Here is a 24,545-nt window from a genome sequence, read left to right as displayed (position 1 = left end):
AAGCACAGGTACATTAGGGGAAAAATCAACAAAGTTGGTTCTTTGAAAAGATTAACAAAATTGATAAACCTCTAAAACAAGAATGATCAAGAAAAGAATGAAAACATAAACTACAATATCAGACACTTAAAGAGGACACCACTACAAATCCTAGAGACATTAAAAAGATGGGAGGAATTATGAATTACTATATGCAGATAAATTTGACAATTTTGACAAAATAAACAATTTCCTTTAAAAACAAAAACTAATCATAACTGACACAAGAAACAAAGAATAAAATAATAGAAGTATTATATCTATTAAAGAAACTCTTTGATTTAAAACCTTCCTGGAAAGGTCCAGTCTAGATGTCTTCAAGGGTGAATTCTACCAAACACGTGAGGGAAGAGTAGCTTCAGGCTTACACAGACACTCCCAGAGACAGAAGAGAGAAGCACAGCCAAACTCCTTTCAGAAGTGATCATGACCCTGTACAGAAGCCTAGTAAGGACACCACAAGAAAACTACAGGCCTATGTTCCTCATAAACACAGATGCAAAACCCGTAAAAAGTATTAGCAAATCAAGCCTAGCAATCTGTAAAAAGAATAACATAGCATAACAAAAAAGGTTTATTGAAGGATCACAAGATCAGGAAATTAGAAACTTAAAAAACTAACTACTGTGACTAACCACATCAACAGAATAAAGGGGAAAATAAAAAATAAATAAATAAAGGGGGAAAACTCTATTTGAGCATCACCACAGATTAAAAAAATGATTTAATACTATTCAACCCACACCACAATAAAAACACACTAACACTCGGTATCTACAAAATACCACAGCTAACATCAGACGTCACAGTAAAGCACACTGCTTCCCCCAAGACTGAGAGGTCAATGATGCCCACCATTACCACTCTCCAATTAGACTTACCAAAATTAAAACTTCTTTGTCAAAAGTCTGTTAAAAAAAAAGTGAAACAACAAGCCAGAGAGTGGGGGAAAGATTCTCAAAGCTATTTCTGACATTTTCTTTTTTTTTATCCAGAATATATAAAGAACACCTACAGATTAATAATAAAAGGAAACACAACCCAATAAATAAATGGATAAAAGACTTGAAGAGGCATTTTATATTAGAAAATCTTTGAATGACCACTAACTATATGGAAAGGGCTCAACATCATTAGTCATCAGAGAAATGCAGATTTTAATGACAATGAGGCAGCATCACACACACAGTAGGCTGACTGAAATTTGAAAAGCCTGACACTGCCCCGTACTGGCTGGCAAAGGTATGGAGCACTGACGCTCTCACACTGCTGCCAGCAGCACAGAATGCACCACCGCTCTGGAGATGGTTCGGTAGTTTCTTATAAAGTTACATACACAACTCTATGATCCAGTGATTCTACCCCTGGGTATCTACCCAAAAGAAGTGAAAACAAACATCTGCAAAAAGGCTTATATGAGAATATGTTCCTAGCAGCTCTATTCATAAAGCCAAAGATGTAAACAACTCAAATGTCCTTCAACAGGAGAATGGACAGACAACAGTGGGAACTTGATAAAAAGGAACTAGCTGCCAACACACGCAGCATGGGTAAATCTCAAAAATATGCTCAGCAAAAGAAGTGAGACAGAGTACAAAAGCCATATTTCTAATATATATATATATATATAAATGAAGTTCAAGAGCAGGTAAACTAACTTACAGCAATAAAAATCAGAAGAGGTGGCCCTGGCTGGTGTGGCTCAGTGGATTGAGCTCCAGGCTGCAAACCAAAGGGTCGCCAGTTCAATTCTCAGTCAGGGCGCGTGCCTGGGTTGTGGGGCCAGGTCCCCAGTTGGTGTGTGAGAGGCAACCAATCAATGTATCTCTCGTACATCGATGTTTTTTTCTCTCTCTCTCTTTCTTCCTCCCTTCCCCATCTCTCTGAAAATAATCTTAAAAAAAAAATAGAAGAGGTGGCTTCCTCTAGTAGGAGGAGTACTGGAAGGAGGCGTGAGAGAACTTCTGGAGTGTGGGAATGTCTTATATCCCAACCTGGTGCATTACACAGATATATTCAACATAACATGCTAACCCACATACTTAGATCTGTTCATTTCACTACATGTGCACTAAAATAAAAGGAAATGAAAACACACCCACCTGAGTGGCTAAAACTGACAAAACTACCAGTGGGTAGGATGCAGCGACCTGGAACACTCACTCTGCTCGTGGGAGTATGAACCACGCAGCTACTTCGGAGAATCCTTTGGCTGTTCAACCAAAACTAAATATACACCCAGCCAGCTGGTATCTAGCACAGCAGGCATAGATCCAAGACAAATGTCCAAAGAAAGATCTGTGAGAGTGTTTACAGCAGCTTTATTCATAACATCTCCAAACTGGAAACAATCCAACGTCCTTCAATAGCTGAATGGATAAACTGTGGCCTTTCATGCAACACAGCAATATCAAAGAGAACAAATTACAACTTATGTAATATGAGAAAAAAAACACTTAAAATACTATGATGAACTAAAAAGCACAGAGGAGTGCACACTACTGAGTCCGTTTACATGAAGAACTTGTGAAAGTAACCGGTGGTGACAGAAGTCAGACTAGTGTTACCTCTGTATGTGTGGAGGTGTGGCGTGCTGATGAGGAAGAGCCTGAGAGAACATTCTGGGACGATGTGCGTGTTCTCTATCTCTATCTGGGTGGTGACTGCTACCCAGACATATACATAGATGTAAATGCATCAGCTGTGTACGTAATTCACATACAGTTACTCCTGTAAATCACACCTCAATTAAAATAAAAGAAGCCATGACAACAGTTCCTGTGTTATAAACCCCAGTGAATTGATGGCTCTAGGTACTAGGTAACAGTCAATGCTGATATCACAGCATAAGAGATGATGAGGCAAATGTGTCCCTGTTGCAGGAACACAAGTACCACCTCACAAGTCTTCCTCCTACCAAAACAAAATGAAACAAAAACCCCAAATCTTATCATGCCTTCAGATCAAACCCAATTTTCAGAAAATGCATGTGAAGTGACACCACAGGAACACACCCCACAGAACCAGACAGTGGGAAGTCTGCAGGACACACGGCCTGATTTCTTAGGCAAACAAGAAAATGCATGGAAAAGACAGGGGGGAACCTGCATGTGAAGCAACAGAAGCATCACATATCAACCAGGCTCAAGGCAGGAATTATTTAGATCTAATTCTAACAAACTGAAAAAACTAGGGTCATTGACAGGGTTAGTGTTGATGGTCATAGGTGATATTATGGGATTCCTCCTCATTACCCCATCATGTTGTCAGCTCTAAGAAAAAAGCATCCCTACCTCTTAGAGATGCTAAAATGATATGCTGTCTGGGATTTGTTTGAAAATGACTGTCAGCTAGGAAAAGATGTTCCTAGATGAAACAAAAACAGCTCTGAATTAATCGTTGTTGAAGCTGGGCAATGGCATATGGGTATTCATTTCTCTTGTAGATATCTGAAACATCACATAATTAAAAAGTTTTAAGACTGCAATGAAAAGAGGGGTTAGATTGGGTTATGCCTCTAAGGGTCCTTAAGACTCATATTCTATAATTCTTTACAGGCAAAGAAGTGAGCTCATATTATTCATGAGAAAAATATTAACAAGTCATGTTAAAGCAATCCACATGTGGAACGACTGAGGGAACTCACTTATGTTAGCACCACCCCCATTTCTCCATTGCTGAGTAGATAGGAAATCAGTGTGTATAGAAGTGAGAAGTGGAGATTTTTTTTAATGTGGTCATGGAGTACCCTTTCCTACAATTACACTTCTTCCTACGCAGAGTAGAGAGGCCATAAAACCTAATGGCTCAGAATCACTGCACACAAAGCAGTGGTCCAGCAGTGAGAAAAGAGTGCTGGAAATCCAGGCCTTAGCAAAGCCACTGATGGGCTGCGCTCACTGCCCCAGGAGCAGCTATGACCTTGACAAAGCCCTCTAGCTTCTGTCTTCTCACAACATGGTATTTTTTTTTTTTCCTGTACATGGAAGTTTATTAACTTTATTTTTTTCTTTTCTTTTCTTTTTTTTATTTTTCTTTTTAATATATTTATTGATTATGCTATTACAGTTGTCCCATTTCCCCCCCCCACTCCACTCCATCCTGCCCTCCCCCCTCCCTCCCACATTCCCCCCCTATAGTTCATGTCCATAGGTCATACTTATAAGTTCTTTGGCTTCTACATTTCCTACACTATTTTTACCCTCCCCCTGTCTATTTTCCACCTATCATCTATGCTACTTATTCTCTGTACCTTTCCCCCTCTCTCCCCCTCCCACTCCCTTAATGACAACCCTCATGTTCTAGTTGTTTGCCTAGTTTGCTCTCGTTTTTGTTTTATGTGTGGCCGTTAATAACTGTGAGTTTGCTGTCATTTTTACTGTTCCAATTTTTGATCTTCTTTTTCTTAGGTAACTCCCTTTAACATTTCATATAATAAGGGCTTGGTGATGATGAACTTCTTTAACTTGACCTTATCTGAGAAGCACTTTATCTTCCCTTCCATTCTAAGTGATAGCTTTGCTGGATAGAGTAATCTTGGATGTAGGTCCTTGCCTTTAATCTTGGGTAATGTAATTATGATGTGCCTTGGTGTGTTCCTCCTTGGGTCCAGCTTCTTTGGGACTCTCTGAGCTTCCTGGACTTCCCGGAAGTCTATTTCCTTTGCCAGATGAGGGAAGTTCTCCTTCATTACTTGTTCAAATAAGTTTTCAATTTTTTGTTCTTCCTCTTCTCCTTCTGGCACCCCTATAATTCGGATGTTGGAACGTTTCAAGGCGTCTGGGAGGTTCCTAAGCCTCTCCTCATTTTTCCAAGTTCTTGTTTCTTCATTCTTTTCTGGTTGGATGTTTGTTTCTTCCTTCTGGTCCACACCGTTGATTTGAGTCCCAGTTTCCTTCTCATCACTATTGGTTCCCTGTACATTTTCCTTTGTTTCTCTTAGCATAGGCTTCATTTTTTCATCTGTTTTTCGAATAGATTCAACCAAGTCTGTGAGCATATTGATAACCAGTGCTTTGAACTGTGCATCCGATAGGTTGGCTATCTCTTCATCGCTTAGTTGTATTTTTTCTGGAGCTTTGAAGTGTTCTGTCATTTGGGCCATTTTTTTTTTTTTTTTTTTTGTCTTGGCGCGTCTGTTACTTTAAGGGGCGGAGCCTTAGGTGTTCACCGGGGCGGGGTAATGCTGGTGGCTGCGCTGTGACGCTGTACGTGGGGGAGGGGCCGAGCAGGAGCAATGGCGCCTGCCTCACTCTCCTCCGGATTTCAATCTTTTACTCCGATACCCACAATCAAACTGGGCCACTCTGGTGCTGGTTCCCGAGTAAGTGGGCCTGTGCACACTCTAGGCCCCTGTGGGTCTCTCCAACGACCTCTCCTGTGAGGCTGGGAGTCTCTCCTGCTGCCGCCCCAACCCCCAGGGGCGTTTTCAATCAGAGGTTTGAGGCTTTATTTCCCTGAGCTGGAGCCCTGGGTTACGTGGTCTGCTTCGCTCCCTGCCGTTTGTCCAGTTTCTCTGTGGGCGAATGTGGTGCCGCGGGGTGCTACCCGCTGCTCTGCCTGCCCGGCTCTCCACCACTCTGAGTCCGGCCCTCTGGGTTTATCTGTGCAAATGTGGGGCCACAGGGTCTGCTAGTGCTCAGACTGCCTGCGCCATTTGTCCCACACTCCGCCAGTCTCGGTCCCGCTACAGCCACGCGAGTCCTCTCCACCCCGGTGCCGTCTCCGCCCCTCCTACCAGTCCGGATGAATGGTTATTTTCTATTTTCTTGGTGTTGGTCCCCCTTGCTGTTCGATTCTCTGTCAGTTCTGGTTGTGCGAGGAGGCGCAGTGTGTCTACCTACGCCGCCATCTTGGTTCTCCACAACATGGTATTAATTTGGACTAAATCCCTCAGGTCCCTTCTAAGCTTTGAAATGCAGATTTGCTGGAAACTCTGTGTGGCATCTTATTGTACTTCTCACTGGCTTACAAAGAAATGCAGGTTGTGCCACCTGTCCCCAGGAAAGGTGTGGGTCCTGGGAGGAGCACGGCCAAGTGGACACACCAGACACCACTCAGGCTTCCTTGAGAGGTCAATATCCTGATCTAGTTGGGGAGGAGCATCCTCGGGGCCCCTATCTCCTTCTCGCCCATCGTGGGTTTTAGAGGTGAGCAGCTGGGTTGTGTTTAGTGTGGCTGACCTGGGTGTAGACCCCGCCACCACCAAGTCCTGGCAAGAACTTCACCTGAGCCTGGTCCTTATTCCACTTACTAAGGGCTCACCTGTTACCATGAGCACTTGGACAAGAGGGCACAAAATGGCAGAGAATTAAACTGCCCATGTCCCAGGTTAAGCATGTGCTCTGGCATGAGAGGAGGGAGGACAGGCCTTGTGGGCCCTCTGTCTACTCTGTCCTGTGGTCCTGGCTAGGCCTCTTCCACCAGCCACACACATGGTCCCACCCAGGCTTCCCACAGGAGGCTAAAGGAAGAATGGAGCACAGTCAGCCAAATGAAGGATGCTAACTGGTCCTGTGGTCATCAATGCAGACATCTGACCTTGGCACAGAGGCATCCACCTGAGACACGCATGCAGCTGGGAAGGCCTTGCCATTCTCAGAGTCACGCAAATCAGCAAAGGTGGCAGCTGCTGCACTGAAGCAGGTATTTAAATCAGCAGCATTCCTCCTCCAGGTTGTTCCAACACATCCATAACTTAAAAATCACAGCTTTGGGGGCTCCCTCTCTGGGCCCTGTATTTCACTAGTGAAAACACTCCTATCTGCTCTGATGTGAACTGCCATAGCAAGACCAAACAGCAGTTCCCAAGTTGGGCTGCAGGTAGTCGGGGTCCTGACAGACATTGGATGTGAGGGGTGCAGGCACTTCTTTTACTCACCATCTCCCCATGTGACCCTGCTGTGTAGCCAGGACTGGAAACCCTGGTTTGGACCCTAACTGGCAGTACTGCCATGCTGAGCAAAAGCAGGGAAAGGATTGACTGCAGGTGAGAGACTACAACACTTAACCAGCTTAAAGCAACGACCCCCACAGATGAAATCATCACCTAGTTTTTGGTAATTCTTCACCACACAACAGAGGGGGTTCTTGTTCTGTTTTTAAGGTGCTCTGGCCAAAATCTGGCAACAAGGAAGGTCACTCCATAATGAAAGACTGGAAATGGGAAAATAGCTGTCTGTCTGGCTCCTAAGGCCTGAGAGCACTACCTGCCCTAGTGACCCCCATGCTGTGGAGCAGACCTGAGGTGTGAGCAATGCCCTAGCCAGTGACTTCACGCTGTGGAGCAGACTGGACAGGCTGAGAGCACTGCGTGCCCAGTGAGCCCGCACCGTGGGTCAAATCTATGGGGCCAGTGCAGCATGATGTTCTTTGCTTCACTCCCCCAAACTCTGCCTGTGCCATGATGCACACGTTGCCTGAAATCACCACTCCGTCACCCACCCACTTAAACAAGATCCAGTTTCTCAGATCCCAGGATGAACTTGGTCTGGGGCCACAAGTCAGACAGGGCAGCATGTTTAACCACAGGAAAGGGTGTCGTGGGCAGGGGTGCTAGCCTCAACAGAATGCACTGGTGGTTCCCCAGCTGCCTGTGGGGCAGAGCCCCTGCCCTGCCCTTGAGCAGGCACCCAGGAGGCCAACAGAGGAGCACATACCAGCCCTGTGGTCCTGCCCTGATTTAGTGCTCCTGCCGCTGAGTCCCAAGGAAGTCGGCCAGAGCGAAGTCAGCTGAGATAAGAAATTGATCGAGACTCTGGACAGCTCATCAACAGCCAGACTTTGTTCCTCAGGGATGACATCAGGCAGTTTGCCCATCTATCTTCCCGTCTGTCCTCCGAGTCACTGTCACCTCATCAGTCAGCCTCGCAGAATGTGACAGCCTGCCACCGCACTGTTGGCATGCATTTTGCTCAGTGGGATGACCTGAGGACCCTGGGATCTACAACTTAAACAACACTGCAGGTTTCTAGTCGCCCATTACCACTGGTTTACACTAATTTCTTAAATATGAGCTTAAACAACCCCCCAATATTTAATAATGCTGAAAGCAGGATTTTACAAGCATAAATTTCTAAATTCACAAAATTCTGAAATTCAGGGTTGTAGTCTTTATCAACAACCACATGAAATTTGTTTCAATGTTGAGCTCCGCTGCATAGTTCTGAGAAATTCCAAGTTAGTGCCAAGAACCTCCAAGGTCTGAGATTTGACCCTTCTTGTGAACTGTCCTGGTGGCCTCTCTTGTCCCCAACACCTCAACAGGAGAAAGGAGCATCCTAATGACAGATGATAGCCCTCCTTGTTCAGGGTGTGGCAGGCTTAGTGTTTAAGGCACCCATGTGCTTCCAGGTCCCTAGGTGGGGCGCCTGTGGAGAGGCAGGACAATGCCCAGGAGGCCACAGAATATACAAAACCTGGAGCTCTGGGGGCAGATATGAAAACCCTATAGGTTTTTTCACTGTTGAGTGCTTACTTGTCCAAAATGTGTTCTCATTTTCACAACACTGAAGCTACACAGGAACATATTCAACAAAGTCAATTCCATCAATTCTTTAAACCAGCAAGACCTCTTCAGAGGGTAGAACACCAAGGCTGGCAGGTGGGGCCTTCCGCACACCAAGAATGAGGTTCTCTGCCACGTTTCCATGTGAATCCTCCCACAGTCAATGACACAGATGAGCCCATCCATGCATCACACTGTCCATGGTCACAGGCCACGAGCACAAGAGGCTGGATCCTGCTGTCCTGGCCTTTATAAACATGCACAAAGGCAGAGCTTTGCAGAGAAGTTTATCACTTTAAGGGACCATGGTAATAAATTTTAAGTAGATAATCATGTGACATTGTATCTATTTATGCTCTGGTTTCAGAGGAGTTGATACAGTAAAACTTTATTAAACAAATAACCTCTCCTCTAAGTGATTTATGGGACTTTGTCTCCATATGCCTGTTGCACAGATCCAGCCTGCCATGATATTTAAATAATACAGAGGGCTATAGATCCGCTGCCCACCAGTGTATCCTCAGGGTCCTCAGAGCCTGTGGAGAATCGAGAGGCCTGGGAGCCCATGCATCACCTAGATAACCATCCACTATCCATCCACTCGCTAACACTCAGACCCTCTTAAGTGCTAGGCTCTGGGGACACACTATGAACTGCAGGAAAACCTGTGTTCTCAGGGTCGGCCTGCTAGCAGGATAGAGGAGATGATTCTGTGGGGCTTCAAGGTGGTAAGTGCTCTGATAAACAGTGCAGGGCCAGGGTGGGTGGGAGAGGGACGGCTGCAGTATGAGTGGCTGAGCCTTGCTGAGTGACGTGTGAACAGACTCGCAGAGAGGTGAACAAATCAAGGACAGGCCAAGGGTCGGCAGGGACAGAGTGCTGACAGAAGTGGGCGTGTGGAGTCTGTGGAAAGCAGGGCAGCCAGTGAAGCTAGAGAAAAATGGTTGTGTTGGGGGAGGTGAGAAGGGGACAAAGCCTGGCTTTGCCAGGAGGAAGACCAGCCATGCTTCCTTCCTGCTTTTGTTTCCCATTCCTGGGTCTCTGTGTTTGGGGAAGAAGAGACCTGCTCGATTTTTATTTGTTCCACTGTTGTGCCCATCCCACAACACATCCCTGCTAGGCCTACTGGGCGTTCATGTCACTCCTCAAGCAGCACTGGGAAATGAGGACTCTGGCAACGTCTACTTGAGAAGTCCATCAGCGACTGGGGCTCGGCCGCCGGGTCCATGGTCCGGGCTTTCTGGATCTCAGGCCAGCGCGGTGACCTGCTCTCCCTGTGTTTATGGGGAATCTAGAGACTCAGCTCTTCCTCCTTTCCCCTATAACCAACCAGCACTAGAGTGTGGGCAGAAGGAACCCGCAAGCGCAGCTCTGGCTCCTGAGAAACCTTGGTGGAGTGGAGTGAGCTATGCTGGGAGAGTGGTGCGCAGTAACTCACACAAGGACGGGGCTTCCCTATGAGCCATCTTGGTCTGGGGAGGCCCTCCCAGTGAGTGGAAAATTAGGGGTCTTGGAGAGCTCAAAGTACAATTGTATTCTTGTGCACAAGCCTCCCAGTCAGGTAAGCCTCCCCACCAGGGGTGAGGCTTTCCTCACGTGGCCCTGTGACCATACCCACTTGCCCTTAGCAGTCATTCCCTGCCAAGCAGACAACGGCCTCAGATGCTGCCCCCACAATCCCCAACCCAGCCGGCCATCCCTCCCTTCAGTGCAGTGATCTGTGGGTTAGAGGAAGTAGTGCTGAGAATCATAGACTTGGAAGGACCCTCAGTCAGAGACCCACAAGGAAAAGGGGGTAGAGGAAGTGGCCTGATCCCTGGGCCAGGAGGCTCTGTGTAGGCCTTTATCTTTGAAGGCAGACAGTGCCTCAGCACTCTGCCCTGAAAGGCAGCATCAGACTCTCTGTTCACCCAAAAACATTTCGAGTCCTGCAGCTGACAAAGAAAACATAAGAAGATGAAGGCAGAGCTTGGTGGCTGAAGGAGGACAGGAGGAAGTCCCAGAGCCCTGTCTGTTAGCCCTCATCCCGGAGCTGTGCCCAGGCTCTCAGGACAGGGTCTGAAAGGCTCCAAGGGAGAGCTTCATGCCAGGTCACGAGTATGAAGCAGCAGGGCCAGGTCCCAGGTCCTTTCCCCTTCAAAACAGTGTCGTCCTTCATGGCTCCGCTCCCACTTCCCTCTCCACACAGCCACGACCACCTGTGCCTGCCCCTGCGATCTCACAGCACATTGGGAAAGAACAAGGTGCTGAAAAGGGGATAAGCAAGGAGACTACCAAAGGGTCCCTGGCTGAGCTATCCACTCCAGAACTGCCGAAAGCCAGGGCGGTTGACTAAAGAATGGCCCCAAAATGTCCTCTCCAGAGATGCGGCACCTCATGTTGCAAAAGGTACTTTGCAGATGTGATTCAGTTAAGGATCTTTGGATGAGGAACTTGCCCTGGATATCTGGGTGGGCCCAGTGTGATCCCAGGGTCCTTAAGAGGGGGAGGCACAGGGACAGGTAACCACAGAAGCAGAGATGGAAGTGATACAGCCACAAAGAGAGGACCACGGTGTCTAGACACTGGAAGAGACAAAAACAGGTTCTCCACTGGAGCCTCCCAGTGCAATAAACCCGCCCTGCCTCCCCCTTGATTTTGGTTCCATGAGACTGATTTTGGACCTCTGCCCATAACAGAATAAACTTGGGCTGTTTTAAGCCCCCAGATTGGGATCATTTGTTATGATGGCAACAGAAAACTTGCACTGCTGGTCCCCGGGTGCCCAACTGGCCATGCCAAGAGCTCGTGTCTAACTTACCATCTGGGCACTGAAATCCGGGAGCATCACACAGGTGGCACCCACCCAGAGCGGACAGAGCAGCTTGTTGACCACGCCATGGACATGGTGCAGTGGTAGGACATGAAGGATCACATCGTCTTTTGTCCATGCCCACTTGTGGACCAGCCCCGTCACCTGCAGAACAATAGCACAGCCTCAGACAGGAAGGAAGCCACCATGCAGATGGAGGAACATAGAGGGGGCCTCCTCATCTGAGAGGAGGAGGAGGGAGAGGAAGGCTCATTCTTCTTCTCCCCATCCTTAATGGCATCTACAGGAAGTGGTAATGGAAGGATGAGGGTCTGACTGAGGGTCTACCTGCTCCCCCTATGGTGGAGAACAGTCATAGTCGAGGGCTTTAGTCAGTTTGAATGGGTCTTTAATTTGATGCCCCATGGCTTTTTTCCAGGGGTCAGAGGTGCAAACACCCTCGGTGGCTCCCTCCCTGATGGTCAGAGTTGCAATTTCAGCTCTGACAGGCCCTGGCACCTCAGGCCTCACCAGAGGCCAGTGCTGTATACAGCTGCACAACCTCTGAGGCCTGTCTGAGCTCCCTGACGCTTCCAGCCCTATCTTCACCTCAGCTTAGCTGGGAGGGAGCCCAGTGCTGGGTGTTGTGGGCATTTCCTCAGCTTTTAGTGAGAAGCAGTGTGAGACTTGCCTATTTGAATCATCTGAAGTCACCGCTGAGCACATTGTCCTGCATGCCTCAGTGACTGCTATGTGCAAACACATTTGAGATTATCACTCCCCTTAGAAATACAAGTCAAGAGACCGTCTCTCCAAATGAAAAGTACATCTCCTCTAGGAGGTGAAGGTCATATATCAATTGTGCTCTCTTGCAGCCAGCCTGGATTCAGTTTATCACTGACTTACAGGGCTGAGTTAGCCTAAGACTCAATGGTGTTGACCTCCTTCCTATTGTGGTTTGGGCTTCTGTTTTATTTTATTGCTCCTGTATAACAGTCTTCATTGTGCATTGAATAGTTTTTTGGAAGGGCAAAAGGTATAAATTACAGATAAATAATGTGGCTGGGGAGTTTTGCAAAGATGGTAACTAAGGCTACAGAACACAAAAATAGTACCCAAGACATTGGCACATGTGAGTTCCTGCTTTCAGGTTTCACAAATAAGCCCCATATTAGGTGTTGATCACAAACCCTGACACTTGCTTTATGGCTCACCTCTGAAGACAACCTTAATGTCACATCCAGTAGTCTAACCTGTCCTTCCCACACCACGTAGCCCTGGGGCAGCCCCTCAGTGGGTCTGTAACGCGCTCTGCACTTGAGTGCTGCATCCTCTTGGCTCTTTGACAGACACTGTCCTGCATGGCTTAGCGACACTGTTGGTGACAAGGCACCGTGACCCCATACTGCTGCATGTTTCAGGTGCGGTTGGTAGGATGGTGAATGGCCCTAGAGAAAAGTAAATGAACACTATAGCACCCCCCACCAGCCATGCTGTAACGGTGGCAATGACTGACTGACCTCTCCCAACAGTAGTGAGTGGCCGACGCAAGCACTCACCGCAGCCCTGATGTTGTGATGGGTACTCAGGACGCCCTTGGGCCTCCCTGTGGTCCCGCTGGTGTAGATGATCATGGCGCCCCGGTCTCTCCAGTCCCGCTCTGGCAACTCCTCCTCCTTGTGCTCCTCAGCCGCCCCACTGTAGATGGCAGGTAGGAGAGGCAGGAGGGGGACCCCTAGCTTCCTGACCACTGGACTCAGGAGCTCCACATACTCCTGGCCAGCAAGGACCACAGAGCTCCGGGAGTCCTGGATGAAGTACTCCAGGTCAGCCTGGGGGTGCTTCCTGTAGAGAGGGACGGCAATGCCGCCACTCATCCAGGAGGCCCACTGCGCAATCACGTAGGAGACGTCGTTGGAGCACATAAAGGCGATCCTCTCCTCCCGGAGGTCCTGGCCAGCACACTCACGGAGCCTGCAGATTTTCTGTGACAGGCGGAGGCTGCGGCAGTAAAGGTCCTTGTATGTGTGGCGGCCATGCTGGTCAATGAGGGCAACTCTGTCCCCAAAGGCCAGTGCGCGGGTGAACACTGGGGCACTCTTGTCAGAGCGGGCTGCCAGGGCCATGTGCAGAGGGCGGCTTCCTCCATGTCTTAAGGGAGCCAGATGGCAGGTGGCCACTGTACTGACCAGGTGACGGAAGGACATTACCACGCAGGGCAGCATCGCACCGACAAACATTGACTTGGATTCCCTGGGGAGAGGCTGGAAGAGGAAGGGAGGGTACCACATGTTACTGTGCCTCACCCCCCACAGAAGATTTACAATGTCCAACCAGAACGAGTTGGCCTAACTTTCCCTCATAAAGTAACCTCCTAAGTGAGAAATGCTGGCTCTCACCTTTGGAATTTAAATGTCCAACATTTAATCTCCTAAGTTTAAGGATTTCAAGAACAGACAAGAATCCAAAACAATGAACTAAAATACGTAAAACCAAGGAGAAGCATATAGAATTCAATGCACTTGTGGGGAAGGGGAAAAATCCTCCTTTCCCTCCTCTGGTTCTTTTGGCTAGATGGATAACCAAATCAAAGAGAAATAGAATGAAAAGGGAAAATCAAATTTACTCTCATGTGCACGGAAATCTCACATATATGAGGAAGTCAGAGACCCTACATATATAAGAGCTTCGGAGACAGAGGGGAAAATGAGGTGCATATGGCATTCTGAGTAAAGGATGAGGTCAGGCACTTTGGGGCTTCAGAGGGGAGGGAGGTCACTGCAGGGTGGTGAGAAGAGCAGAGGGTCAGTAGTTAGAAGTTTGCCCTGCCATATAGACAGGTCATGAAAGGTTATATCTGAAAATCTCTTCTTATGGGCAATTAGGAAATTCAAGTTCCTCTAGATAGTTAAGAGGGGTGGGGGACAGAAGTTTTTCTTGAGCCCACAGGGCCTCAGGTGCCTTTAGCTCAAAATAACCCATGTGGCACTGAGGTACACTTGGGGTAGCTCATTCTGAACCCTCACACACTTAAGGTAAATTCTGAATAATGGTTTTTAAAAATCTGAGCCTGGAAAAAGACTAGCTAAGAGGGATAAATACTATAGGCCACCAAATAAACGTTCTCTCCATCAGCAGACGAGGCCAGGGGACCCCAGGGATCCCACACAGACTTGGGGTTTGATTCTACTCTCAAATGCTTCCCAAACACGGGAGCTTGGTGACGTATAGGGACTTAAATAAAGCAAGTTCACAAGTCTGAATATTGGCAGTCTGCTTTTTTAAGCTGAAAATTCTTCCTTCCATCCCCCAAAAGATTACTAAATAATGACCAAAATTGTCAGCAAGAAGTGAGAACTCCTTGGGAGAGGCTGTGATCAGCTGACTTTCAACTAGAATTCTTTGAAGTTAGAGAGAAGAGAGACCTGGGGAGGGCCTCCGCCAGTCCAAAGAACCTGCCTTCAAGGGCAAGTCTGACTTTGGGCTCCCGTTCCACTCTAGGACACTTCCCCACAGTGACAGTCCCGCGTGAGCTCACACTTTCCAAATTGCTTCTGCATTGATGGCAGTTTTAACTGAAGTTTAGCTCATTTCAAGAGGTCAGGAGACTACCTGCTACCCTAGACTTCTTACTAGCAGCTTAATTGAAAATGGGTCCCGCCCAGGGCCAGTACAGTCTATTAAGGTCGATAACCACTTGCCCTGGTTTGAAACCCCCAATTTCACAGCTCTTTCAGGAATACTTCCTCCCCACTGCAGCCTCTGGAGCTAAGAAAGGTCTCTGTTCCTCCCTCCCCAAATGCCCTGTGGCCTCTGCTCCCCTCTCAGCTTTAGCCATGGCTCTGGGTCAGAGCAGTGTCCGTGACAGGAGCAGACAAGTGGGCCAGCTGAGTTGGTCCTGAAGGGTGGTGACAGGCACAGGGACTCCAGAGGGTGCTCCTGAATGTCAGGGGCTGACGGGATGTCTTCCAATGGGCCACCAGAAACATTATAGAATAAAAGCTGTAAAACTCATCCCTTTTTCCAAAAGGCCCTGATAATCAAGGAAGGTCAGGAATCACCCAGCAGGTGGCTCTGCCCAGCAGGAGGTGGCTCAGGCTGTCTCAAGGCTGGGGCTGCCTCCCTGAGAGCTCTGGTGCTGCTCTGCGGGGTCTGTTTCTCCCATGCTTAGCATGTTTTCCCTGACAAATCCTCACTCTTCTTTTTCATTAACTTGCTACAGGGAGAAAACAAACGTTGCTCTCGTTATATGTATGTACTAAACAGTTTTGTTCTCTGTTCTTAATTTACAAAACAGGTTATATACGACACTTTATAATTACTTAACAAAACAAACTCCACAACAATAAAAATGGCTTGAGCCAAGCTATGCTTTGTACTGACACCCTTAGTGTGTGGAATGGCCTGCCAGTCTCCTCAGTTGGCTTCTTCTGCAGCCAAAGGCTCCTGGTAAGACAGTTTCCCAGCCTGGCCAGGAAGGGAACAGCTCCAACCTCAATGCAAGGTGGGAGGAGATCCGACACCTCAGAGACACCCCTCACTGCCCACAGGGGCTTCATGTGGGGGCCTCTGAACTCTGGCTGGCTGCTCCCAGGTCCTGGGCAAATATTCCGTAGGACTCCAGGGCCTTTAACAAAATTCACTTCCAAATACATTTGCCCACACTGTTTCCATATGAAAGAGGCCACCTATCAAAAGCCAGACTGTGCTCTAGGACTTCTCTGTGCTTTGCCCTCTACACATGGTTCAGAGGTGGGCTCACTTTTGGTTTTACACCCTGGATTTCTGTTACTGTAAAAAAACCTGACATATTACAAGAGAACAGGGAGGCTTGAGCAGAGAAAACAAAAAATGTAATAAACGTGCGATACACCAGTTTCAGAAAGAAAGAAGGAAAGCCAGTGGAAAGCAAACCAGGGCAGCTTTAACATGTTTTCTTTTCTGACTTCTAGCAAATACATCTCTATTTGCTTTGGGGGGAGGGGGGTTGGCAGTAGAATGGGGATGGGGACAGGGGGACTAAAAGCAAATCTGAAAATGGAAAACAGAAAACATACTATGCAGTGCTTCTGGGTCACTTTCTTGCTGGTGAGAACACAGAAGAGATGTTCTAGGGGTACCAGCTTGAAGTGACAGCACTTTCTGGGGTGCTAAAAAGCAGAACACTCTGGCAGCCAGGTGCTGCTCACACAGACACAAGGTAGATGGGTGGACCAATGAGCTACAAAGCGACTGCTTTCCCACCCCTCTCCCAAGGAGGAATGAGAGGGGTGTAGATGCCTCTCTTTGATGGCTGCAGCCATCAAAGTCAATGTGACTCTCCTCTTCTCAAGGCCTCCTCTCTGGGGTCTTAGAGAACGGGTACCTCCGCCCTCTGCCTCATTCCCCTGGGGCACCAGGAGCTGCACTGTGCGGGGGAGGGAATAGTCAGCACCAGAGCAACTGGAAAACAGGGCTGACACACCCTCCCTTTGGGGCCTGGGGCCATGGTTAAGGTCCGGTGGATGGCTGTAAAGGCACTGTGGACTATGAATGGATGCAGTGAGCAGTCACAGCAACAACCACAATGGAACAGAGGCCAGATAACAGATGAAGCAGTGATCCACACCTAGGCCTGGCTGGTCCCACCTGTCTGTCATACCCTAATGGTGAGGAGCCTCAGTGATGGAGAAGCATCAGGGGTGGGGAGCTGCGCTGATGGAGGGTTACAGAGACAGTCAGTAGGAGCACTGGAGGGTCTCCCCCATTGGCCAAGATAGAGGCGGGGGAGACTCTTACACTGAGGGCTTTGAGAGCTAGAAATAAGAATGAATAGGCCTGAGTGGGCCAAAAGCTAGAAAGGTGAATGGATAGGGCCTGAGTGCACCAAAAGCTAGAAATCTGAATGGACAGGACCCCAGTGGTGAAAGCTAAAAATATGAATGGACAGGGTCCAGCACAAAGCTAGAGAGGTAGATGGATAGGGCCCCAAGGGTGCCAAAAGCTAGCAAGACAATTGCCTAGGGAAAAAAAGCCCTCCTCTCTCTATCCCTATAAGAACCTCAAGGTTGAGCAGGAAGATTGAGATGGTCTTTGAGAAGGGAGTCCACCATTCTCCCAGGTTGTGTGGCACCTGAATGAAACCTCTCCCCTTTTGTACAAGCACCTGCCTCACAAGTTTAACTTTTGTTGCAGCAGGCAGCCAAATCTGTTTTGTTTGGTTACAAGAGGACTTGACGTATTAACTCAGCAGTGTCTCATAGGCCACCGGCAGGGCTGTCCCAGTCTAGGTGACACCCATAGCATTGACTCCTCCATCCCAAAGGGCACTTTCCAATCATTTCAAAATGAGATATGAAAACAGAAAATGTGGGTCCTTTGTTCCATGGTTGTATTTTAAAATGTATCCTAAGAAAATAATCAGAGATGAACATGAAGATGCACATATACATTCACTGCAGTGTTATTTATAATATTGAAAAACTAGAACCCAAGTGGTCCAGAAGAGGTCTGAGAGAGTCAGGGCATATACATGTGAGGTGTTGGAGCTACTGCCCGACTGTGGGTGGCACAAGCTGACTGGGAGGGGATCCTGCGACACCACCAATGGAAAAAGACGGTCAGAGTTAAAAAGAAGACTCGAGGTAAACACCCAGATGTTCACAAGGTTACAGGGCTACAAGTGATTTTTGTTTTCTTCTTAGTGCTTCTCAGTTTTCTCCAACTCTTCTGCAATAAGCATGTATGACTTTTGTAATCAGATTTTATAAAAGTCCATTAAGTGTCATTTATTTTTTAACAATGGAGATGCTTCAACTTCAGCATTAATTTTTTCTTTTACACAAAAAAGAAACAAAACCACAAAAAGTGGGCTCTGGGCATGGTGGATGGATCTACTGAGTGTTTGTAACTATCTATAGATTTAAAATTTTTCGAAATGATAGAAGTAAATAAAAATGAGATAACAGCATTCCTCTTTTAATTAAAGCTACTGGTTCATAAAAGGTCTATGCAGACAACGAAAAATTAAGTTTTGACAAAAGCGGCTCAACTACATGCTGCGCTGACACTGAACACCAATTAGGTCATGTATCTGCAGCAGCAAGAGATCTAGGTGTCTCCCACTCCGACACTCTGCTGCCGTTAAGCCTCTGAGTGTCTGGGAGGTGGCAACACCTAGCTGGGGTCTGCATGGGGTTGGGTGTGAGCCAGACAGACCCAGTCCTGGCCTCTAAGCAGAGTGCTCCTGAAGCAGGCCCTCCTGGGAGAAGCAGTAGAGCAGGGCTAAGGGTGAGAAGGAGCGAGCCAAGCAAGTATGCATAGGAGACATAGGTAGCAACTCTAATTGTGCTCATACCTGGGTGTTTGTGGAGCAGATGCTGAGAAGTGGCCCTGCCTGGTGCTCCCCACAGAGCCTGACAACAAAAATCACTTTTAATTTTGGTAAATATTGCCAGGGTAGCCTCCAGAGAGGTTGTGCTAATTTATTCTCCCACCAAACAATAAGAGCATGGAGCCACCACCCCTTCAAAATACCTTTTTTGTCCCTCAGGTATGTGACACTGTAATACTCCATCATAATGCTTTCAATACAGAGCTAAAATCTTCAGCCATGTGCATTGGGGCCTGCTTTGAACAATTAAAAAAAAGAAACTAGTTCAGGGAAGATGACTGTGTCTTGAACACTCCAGCTCCAGAAAGACCAACAGCTCCCTCAGGAAGAGAGCCCGCACCTTCCAACCACAAGGCCCCCTTTGGCCATGAGGCTCCCCATCACCACCAGAGGCACAGCTGCCAATATGTAAACACAATTTGACCATGAGTTTTCTCTATTTCAATTACCAAGCTTCATAAAACTGCTCTTAGCACCCCCACCAATCTGAGATCACCAGCGTCACTGTGCACAGATGTGAACGCACAGAAACCTGTATTCTGGTGAGCCAGGACGGTCTTCTCCTGGAGCACCGGAGGCAGGAGCCCACCCAGACAATGGCAGACCACTGGGTGTTCTAACCATCCAGATTCTCAGGTCAGACCATCAGGGCACATGGACTTCTCAGAATCCTCACCCAACACCAGGAAGTTTATATCTTTTGGTTAAGAGTTCAGATTTTAGGGTCAACACAGTCTCAGAGGTGGAACATCCTCCTTTCTTCCTAGTTTTCTTCACCTGTCTAAGCCTTCAGTTCTCCATCTACAGATAAAGTAATAACAAGACCTGCACACAGAGTTCTGTGAGAATGACCTGCACACACCGAGGGGAATCAAGTGGAGCTGCATGACAAAAATTACTTGATAAGAATGATACTTGCATTCAAATGAAGGTGGCTGGTTTCAAAATGAATAAAATGACACCTGACTAACATCCCCCTGACCCCGAATTTGAAGCAGACCCCAGCACTTCCTGTTGTCTGTTGTATGGGGTGCGAGAAGTGGACCACACTCTCCCTGTGGTGGAGGACATTTGTTTCAACATGATGCTTGCGGTTTGGGGGAGGTTGTTCTCAAAATTATATTTTTAAGTAACAGACATTCATGTTGCATTCATGAGTATTACATTCAAATCAAAAAACCAAAAGGGAAAAAACATACACTTAAACCCCTGTCCATATTAGCAAGTAAAACACTATTTTAAAAATATCACCTAGAGGGATGTAGTTTACAATCCCAGGTCCACAGTTTAATCCACCGATTCAGTCTGTCCCAAAGAGGGGTTCTGGGATATGGGGTAAGAGCAAGGAAGCTTCATTTTACAACAATTACAGCGGAGACTGTGGAAAGATCACTAGACTATAAGGTTTCACCACAGGAACCTCCTAGGACCCCTGAAACTCACTGGTAACCCCGGTGCTCCTGGGCCCAGCTTTGTAGCCCCCTGACCACTGGCCTCACCTAAGCCCAAACCACAAACATCTCCCCTCCCCAGCGGGGAATCAACAACTCCGCAAACACGTGATTCCTGTTCCCACATCTTAAGTTCTCATCCTTTCCCTTTTTGGCGAACTCCTAATCATCCTTCAAAGCCCAGCTTAATATCACCTCCTTTTTAAAGTCTCCCTTTTCTCCGGAAAGTGGCCTGCTCACAAGGCCTTCAAAACATCTGCACTTACACATTGCCATGTTTGTTTAGAGATGTACTTGACCCCAAGTATTAGTTCAAGGATGATTCCTGCAGGCCCAATGAGAACGGAATGGATTTTGGACACAAAAGACCAAGCCTCCCTCTTAAAATGGCTAAACATAGACTCCACTAACTGCAACATCCTTCCGGGACCACTGCGTGGAGAGGGACCCTGCCCCTGAGCACCCGGCAAAGGGCAGGTTCTCTCCACGTGACAAGGGCACCTGCGGTCACTTAGCAGCAGGAAGGGGGTGGGGCTGGGACACGGGGCCAGTAACCTGAGCAGCCAGCCGTGAGCTGGGCCCGGACATCTGTAGGGCTGGGGGAACGTAACCAGGCGCCCCTGCGCACGGCGAACGACCGGGGAGGGGGCTGCGGGCCAGCGAGCTCTACCTCAGCCTGCGCGGTTTCCCGCTCCTCCGCCTCCCGCCGGGTTGAAACCGGAACCGTGGCTGCGCACGTACCCCACGTCCGGTGCCCAAGGGCATTCCTCCGCGCTGCTCAGCGCCACGGCTGCGGGTTCCGGGAGCGAACGTTCCCCTTGTTTCCCCGTGTGCCACCGTGTGGCATACTGAGGCCCTCGAAGGGTTTTGGTTTTAATCTCACTTAATTTAATCTCATTTTAATTTAGTATCCAGACTGGACAGCGGAGCTCTAGTCCAAAAGCGTCTCAGAATTACAATTTACAGCGTGCGGATTAAAACCCATCTTGGCCCCCAGCCCTTACTGGGACTAGGAGGGTCTGCGGGTCAGTAGACTTCTCTGGTGTTTAAAAGGACTTGGAGCCAGGATACTAATACTCAGCTAGGTTGACAGATGTTTAAACTTCCGCTACAGCAAAGGAAAACGTGTACAGCCAGACACAAAAGTTCATTCAGTTGGCTGAAACGTCTTTTTTTTTTTGTACAACAACATACACAGTTTGTAACACGTGTATTTTCCCGGTGTCCATCTTCCTCCCTAGTGATGATTGTTTAGGAGGCAGCTGACCAGTCCTGCGAGAGCCCCCAGAGATCCCTCAGGAGCCTGAGGATGGTTTTCTTTCTTTCTTTCTTTTTTAAGGTTTTATTTATTTATTTTTAGAGAGAGGGGAAGGGAGGGAGAAAGAAAGGGAGAGAAACATCAATGTGTGGTTGCCTCTTGTGCATCCCATACTGGGGACCTGGCCCTCAACTCAGGCATGTGCCCTGACCAGGAACTGAACCAGTAATCCTTTGGTTCTTAGGCCAGCGTTAAATTCACTGAGCCACAGCAGCCAGGGCTGAGGATGGTTTTCTTGAAAGAAAAAAAAAACTAGATCTCAGGGAAGGTTGTGGCATTGAACATGGGCCCAAACTTGAACTTGTGGGGCCTTGGCTGCCACCCTGCTAGGTGTTATATCCTAGAGATGAGTCTGATCCTCTGTCACAAATCAACAATAAACTCTAAGAACAAACCTTCCAGTGACATAAAGGGGCTCTTGGAGATTAAAAATGCTATAGCCCAAGTAAAGAAGGGATAAAAACTCTCTTAGAAATAGAATAAAAATACTAAAAAATGGAAAACAGGAGAGGAAAGAAAAGAAAATGGGCCTGTCCAGGAGAGCCAATACAAAAACTATAGCAGTTTCAGAAAAGGAGAGCAGAGAAGATAGAGGAGAGGAAATAATCAAACAAATTCAAGAAAATTAGCAGAACTAAGGGGTGTGAGCTTCTGGGTTGAGAATCACAGGTGCCTGGTACAGTGAAGAAAAGTGGGCCCACAGCAACTGAGCAAATAGCATCAAATATTTCAGAACACAGGGGATGGTGTGGAAGATCCTAAACTGCATGCGCAACATCTCACTTGATGCCCAAAAGAGCCCAACACCTGTTATGGCCCCACCTGAACTCAGGATCTTTCCTATTATGGACTGAAAGTTTGTTTCCCTAAATTCAGGGATGATGAATGTTATCAGGGATGATGATAACATTCAGGGATGTTAGGGTGATGAAACCTAACCCTCAGTGCAATGGTATTAGGAGGAGTTTAAGTCATGAGTCAGAGATGCCATGAATGGGATTAGTGCCTTTATAAAAGAGACCCCAGAGAATTCCCTTGTGCCTTCTACCATGTGAGGATGACACAGGGAAAAGATGGCCATCCAGGAAAAAGCAGCTCTCAGCAGACACTGAATCTGCTGGTGCCTTCATCTTGGACTTCCAGCCCCCAGAACTGTGAGGAAAAAAAATGCCTGTTGTTTATAAGTTGCCCTGTCTGTAGTGTCTGTTACAGCAGGTGCAATAGACTGAGGCGGTTCCCTAAGCAGTTGCCCACAGCCTTCCCATCTCATCCATTAATCCATGGTGCTCGGTCATACAGATTCCTCTCCTTCCTTGCTGCCTCACATCCAGTCCTCTTGGCCTTTCCTTCAAAATCTTTCTGAACCAGCCACTCCCTACCATCTCCACTGCAAACACCCCAAGGGGCTCTGGGAAACCCTTGTTTCACACCCACATTACTAAAATAGCCTCCTTCTGGTCTCCCTAATTGCTGCCCTCCTCAGTCTGTTCCTAGCACAGCAACTGGGGTAGCCCAGTTAAAACCCGAGTCAAATCCTAGCTTGCTCACTGGCCCTGCCCCCTACACCTCCAAGGGTCACCCCCCCACCCCTACCTCCTGACAGATGGGAACAGTCATCCTCAGGAAGGCAATACTGATGGGATATCTGATGTGTTTGCTCTATTGAGAGGAGGTTTGAGCAACTGAGGGAGAGTTTGGGCAGAGAAGAGAGATAAATATATACATAGAAAACCGATAAACTAAAAAAATGAGGCAATGATGAAATGCTGGGAAAACAGAAGGTGTGCAACAAAGGCAAAGCAATCATGTTGTTTTAGGAGGCTCTATTCCCAATAATGTTGATAGAATGTAGACATTTATAATGTAAACATCAACACGCAAACATGGATGTTGATCTGAGTTTGTGGTAGACTCTGGGAGGGAGGGATGGGGCCACAGGAAGGCTGTGGGCTGGAGGACAGGGTGTGGTGGGAGACAGGTACCCGGACGCCCATCACAGGAGCAAACAAATCAAAAGGGAGGGCCAAAGAGACTATTTAGGCACATAGAGATAAATGTGAAAAGAATTGGTTGCAAGTTGGTGCCTCTGGTGATTTGGAAGGGGAGGGCGGTTCCTTACACTGTGGATGTATAGCTGTGTATAAAAACTAAAACTTAAACTACACTATGAAATAAATTTTGAGGGGGATGGGACAAAGAAGTGCTTCAGGGGTGTCATGTAGATATGGCTCCTCTCAGCTGCCAGGCAGACCCTGCCTGGTACTGTCACCTTAGCTGCACTCTTGCCTCTGATTCCCTAAACATTTTAAGAGAATTCCAAGAATTTGCTTTCCACCAGACTCACATTGGGAAGAGGAACCAAGTTACTGTCTACATGCAAATCCTATCATCATGCCTCCAGCCTCCACTGAGTAACACAAGACTTCCATGCTTCCACTCCCTTGGTCTCCCAGAAGTGCAAAAGACAGGCAGCTGGCCGCAGGCGAAGCATGTCCCCAGGAATATTCTAGGCATGGGCATTTTGGCAGAACCCAAGGTCTCCTGTAGTTCACATGCTCGTGGGGGTCAGGGGAGAAGAAAAGTGAATAAAAAGACAAAGAAACAAGTAATATGCCGTGTGATGAAGTTATGGACTGAACGGTTCTGTCCCTCCCCAAATTCACAGGTGGAAACTCGACCTCCTAACGTGGTGGTGTTAAGTGAGATCTTCAGGAGGCAATTAGGAACAGATGCAGTCTTGAGGGGTAGAGGCCTCGGGGATGGGATTAGTGGCCTTACAAGAGTCATGAGAGAGCTTGCTTCCTCTCTGCTCTCCAACATGTGAGGACACAGCTTGGACATGACATCTACAGGCAGGAAGTGGGCTCTCATCAGATACTGTATCCGCTGGCACCACCTCCATCTTAGACTTCCAGCCTCCAGAACTGTGAGAATTAAGTATCTGTTGTTTAAGCCCTGTAGTCTGTGGCATTTTGTGTTGGCTACCTAGCTGACGAAGAGAGAGGGTAAGTGCTCTCAAGGGAAATCAAGCCAGGCAAGGTGAGGAGAAGGCTTTCAGGCACAGAGGT

At 47.7% G+C, this 24,545-nt stretch overlaps 1 protein-coding gene across 10 annotated transcripts in view; it reads right to left on the bottom strand.

The window, feature by feature from the left end:
- Positions 1 to 20,921, bottom strand: part of ACSF3 (acyl-CoA synthetase family member 3) — an 83,906-nt gene extending 62,985 nt beyond the window's left edge. For 9 of the 10 annotated variants that reach the window (XM_071220037.1, XM_071220041.1, XM_071220042.1 and 6 more), the window contains exons 1-3: positions 20,830 to 20,921; positions 12,896 to 13,600; positions 11,346 to 11,501 (exon numbers count right to left, since the gene is read on the bottom strand). In XM_071220037.1, the coding sequence (XP_071076138.1) occupies positions 11,346 to 11,501; positions 12,896 to 13,576 (837 nt within the window). In that variant the 5' untranslated portion in view covers positions 13,577 to 13,600; positions 20,830 to 20,921. Of the gene's footprint in view, positions 1 to 11,345; positions 11,502 to 12,895; positions 13,601 to 18,672; positions 18,731 to 20,829 lie in introns of all 10 variants that reach the window. The other variant, XM_045191804.3, reaches the window with a different exon arrangement.
- Positions 20,922 to 24,545: the final 3,624 nt, after the last annotated feature.

This window comes from Desmodus rotundus, chromosome 12 (assembly GCF_022682495.2).
Source record: "Desmodus rotundus isolate HL8 chromosome 12, HLdesRot8A.1, whole genome shotgun sequence".
In the NCBI taxonomy this organism is placed as follows: domain Eukaryota; kingdom Metazoa; phylum Chordata; class Mammalia; order Chiroptera; family Phyllostomidae; genus Desmodus; species Desmodus rotundus.
Note: the sequence above shows the minus strand (reverse complement) of the source record. Positions and strands in the feature narration are given on the sequence as shown.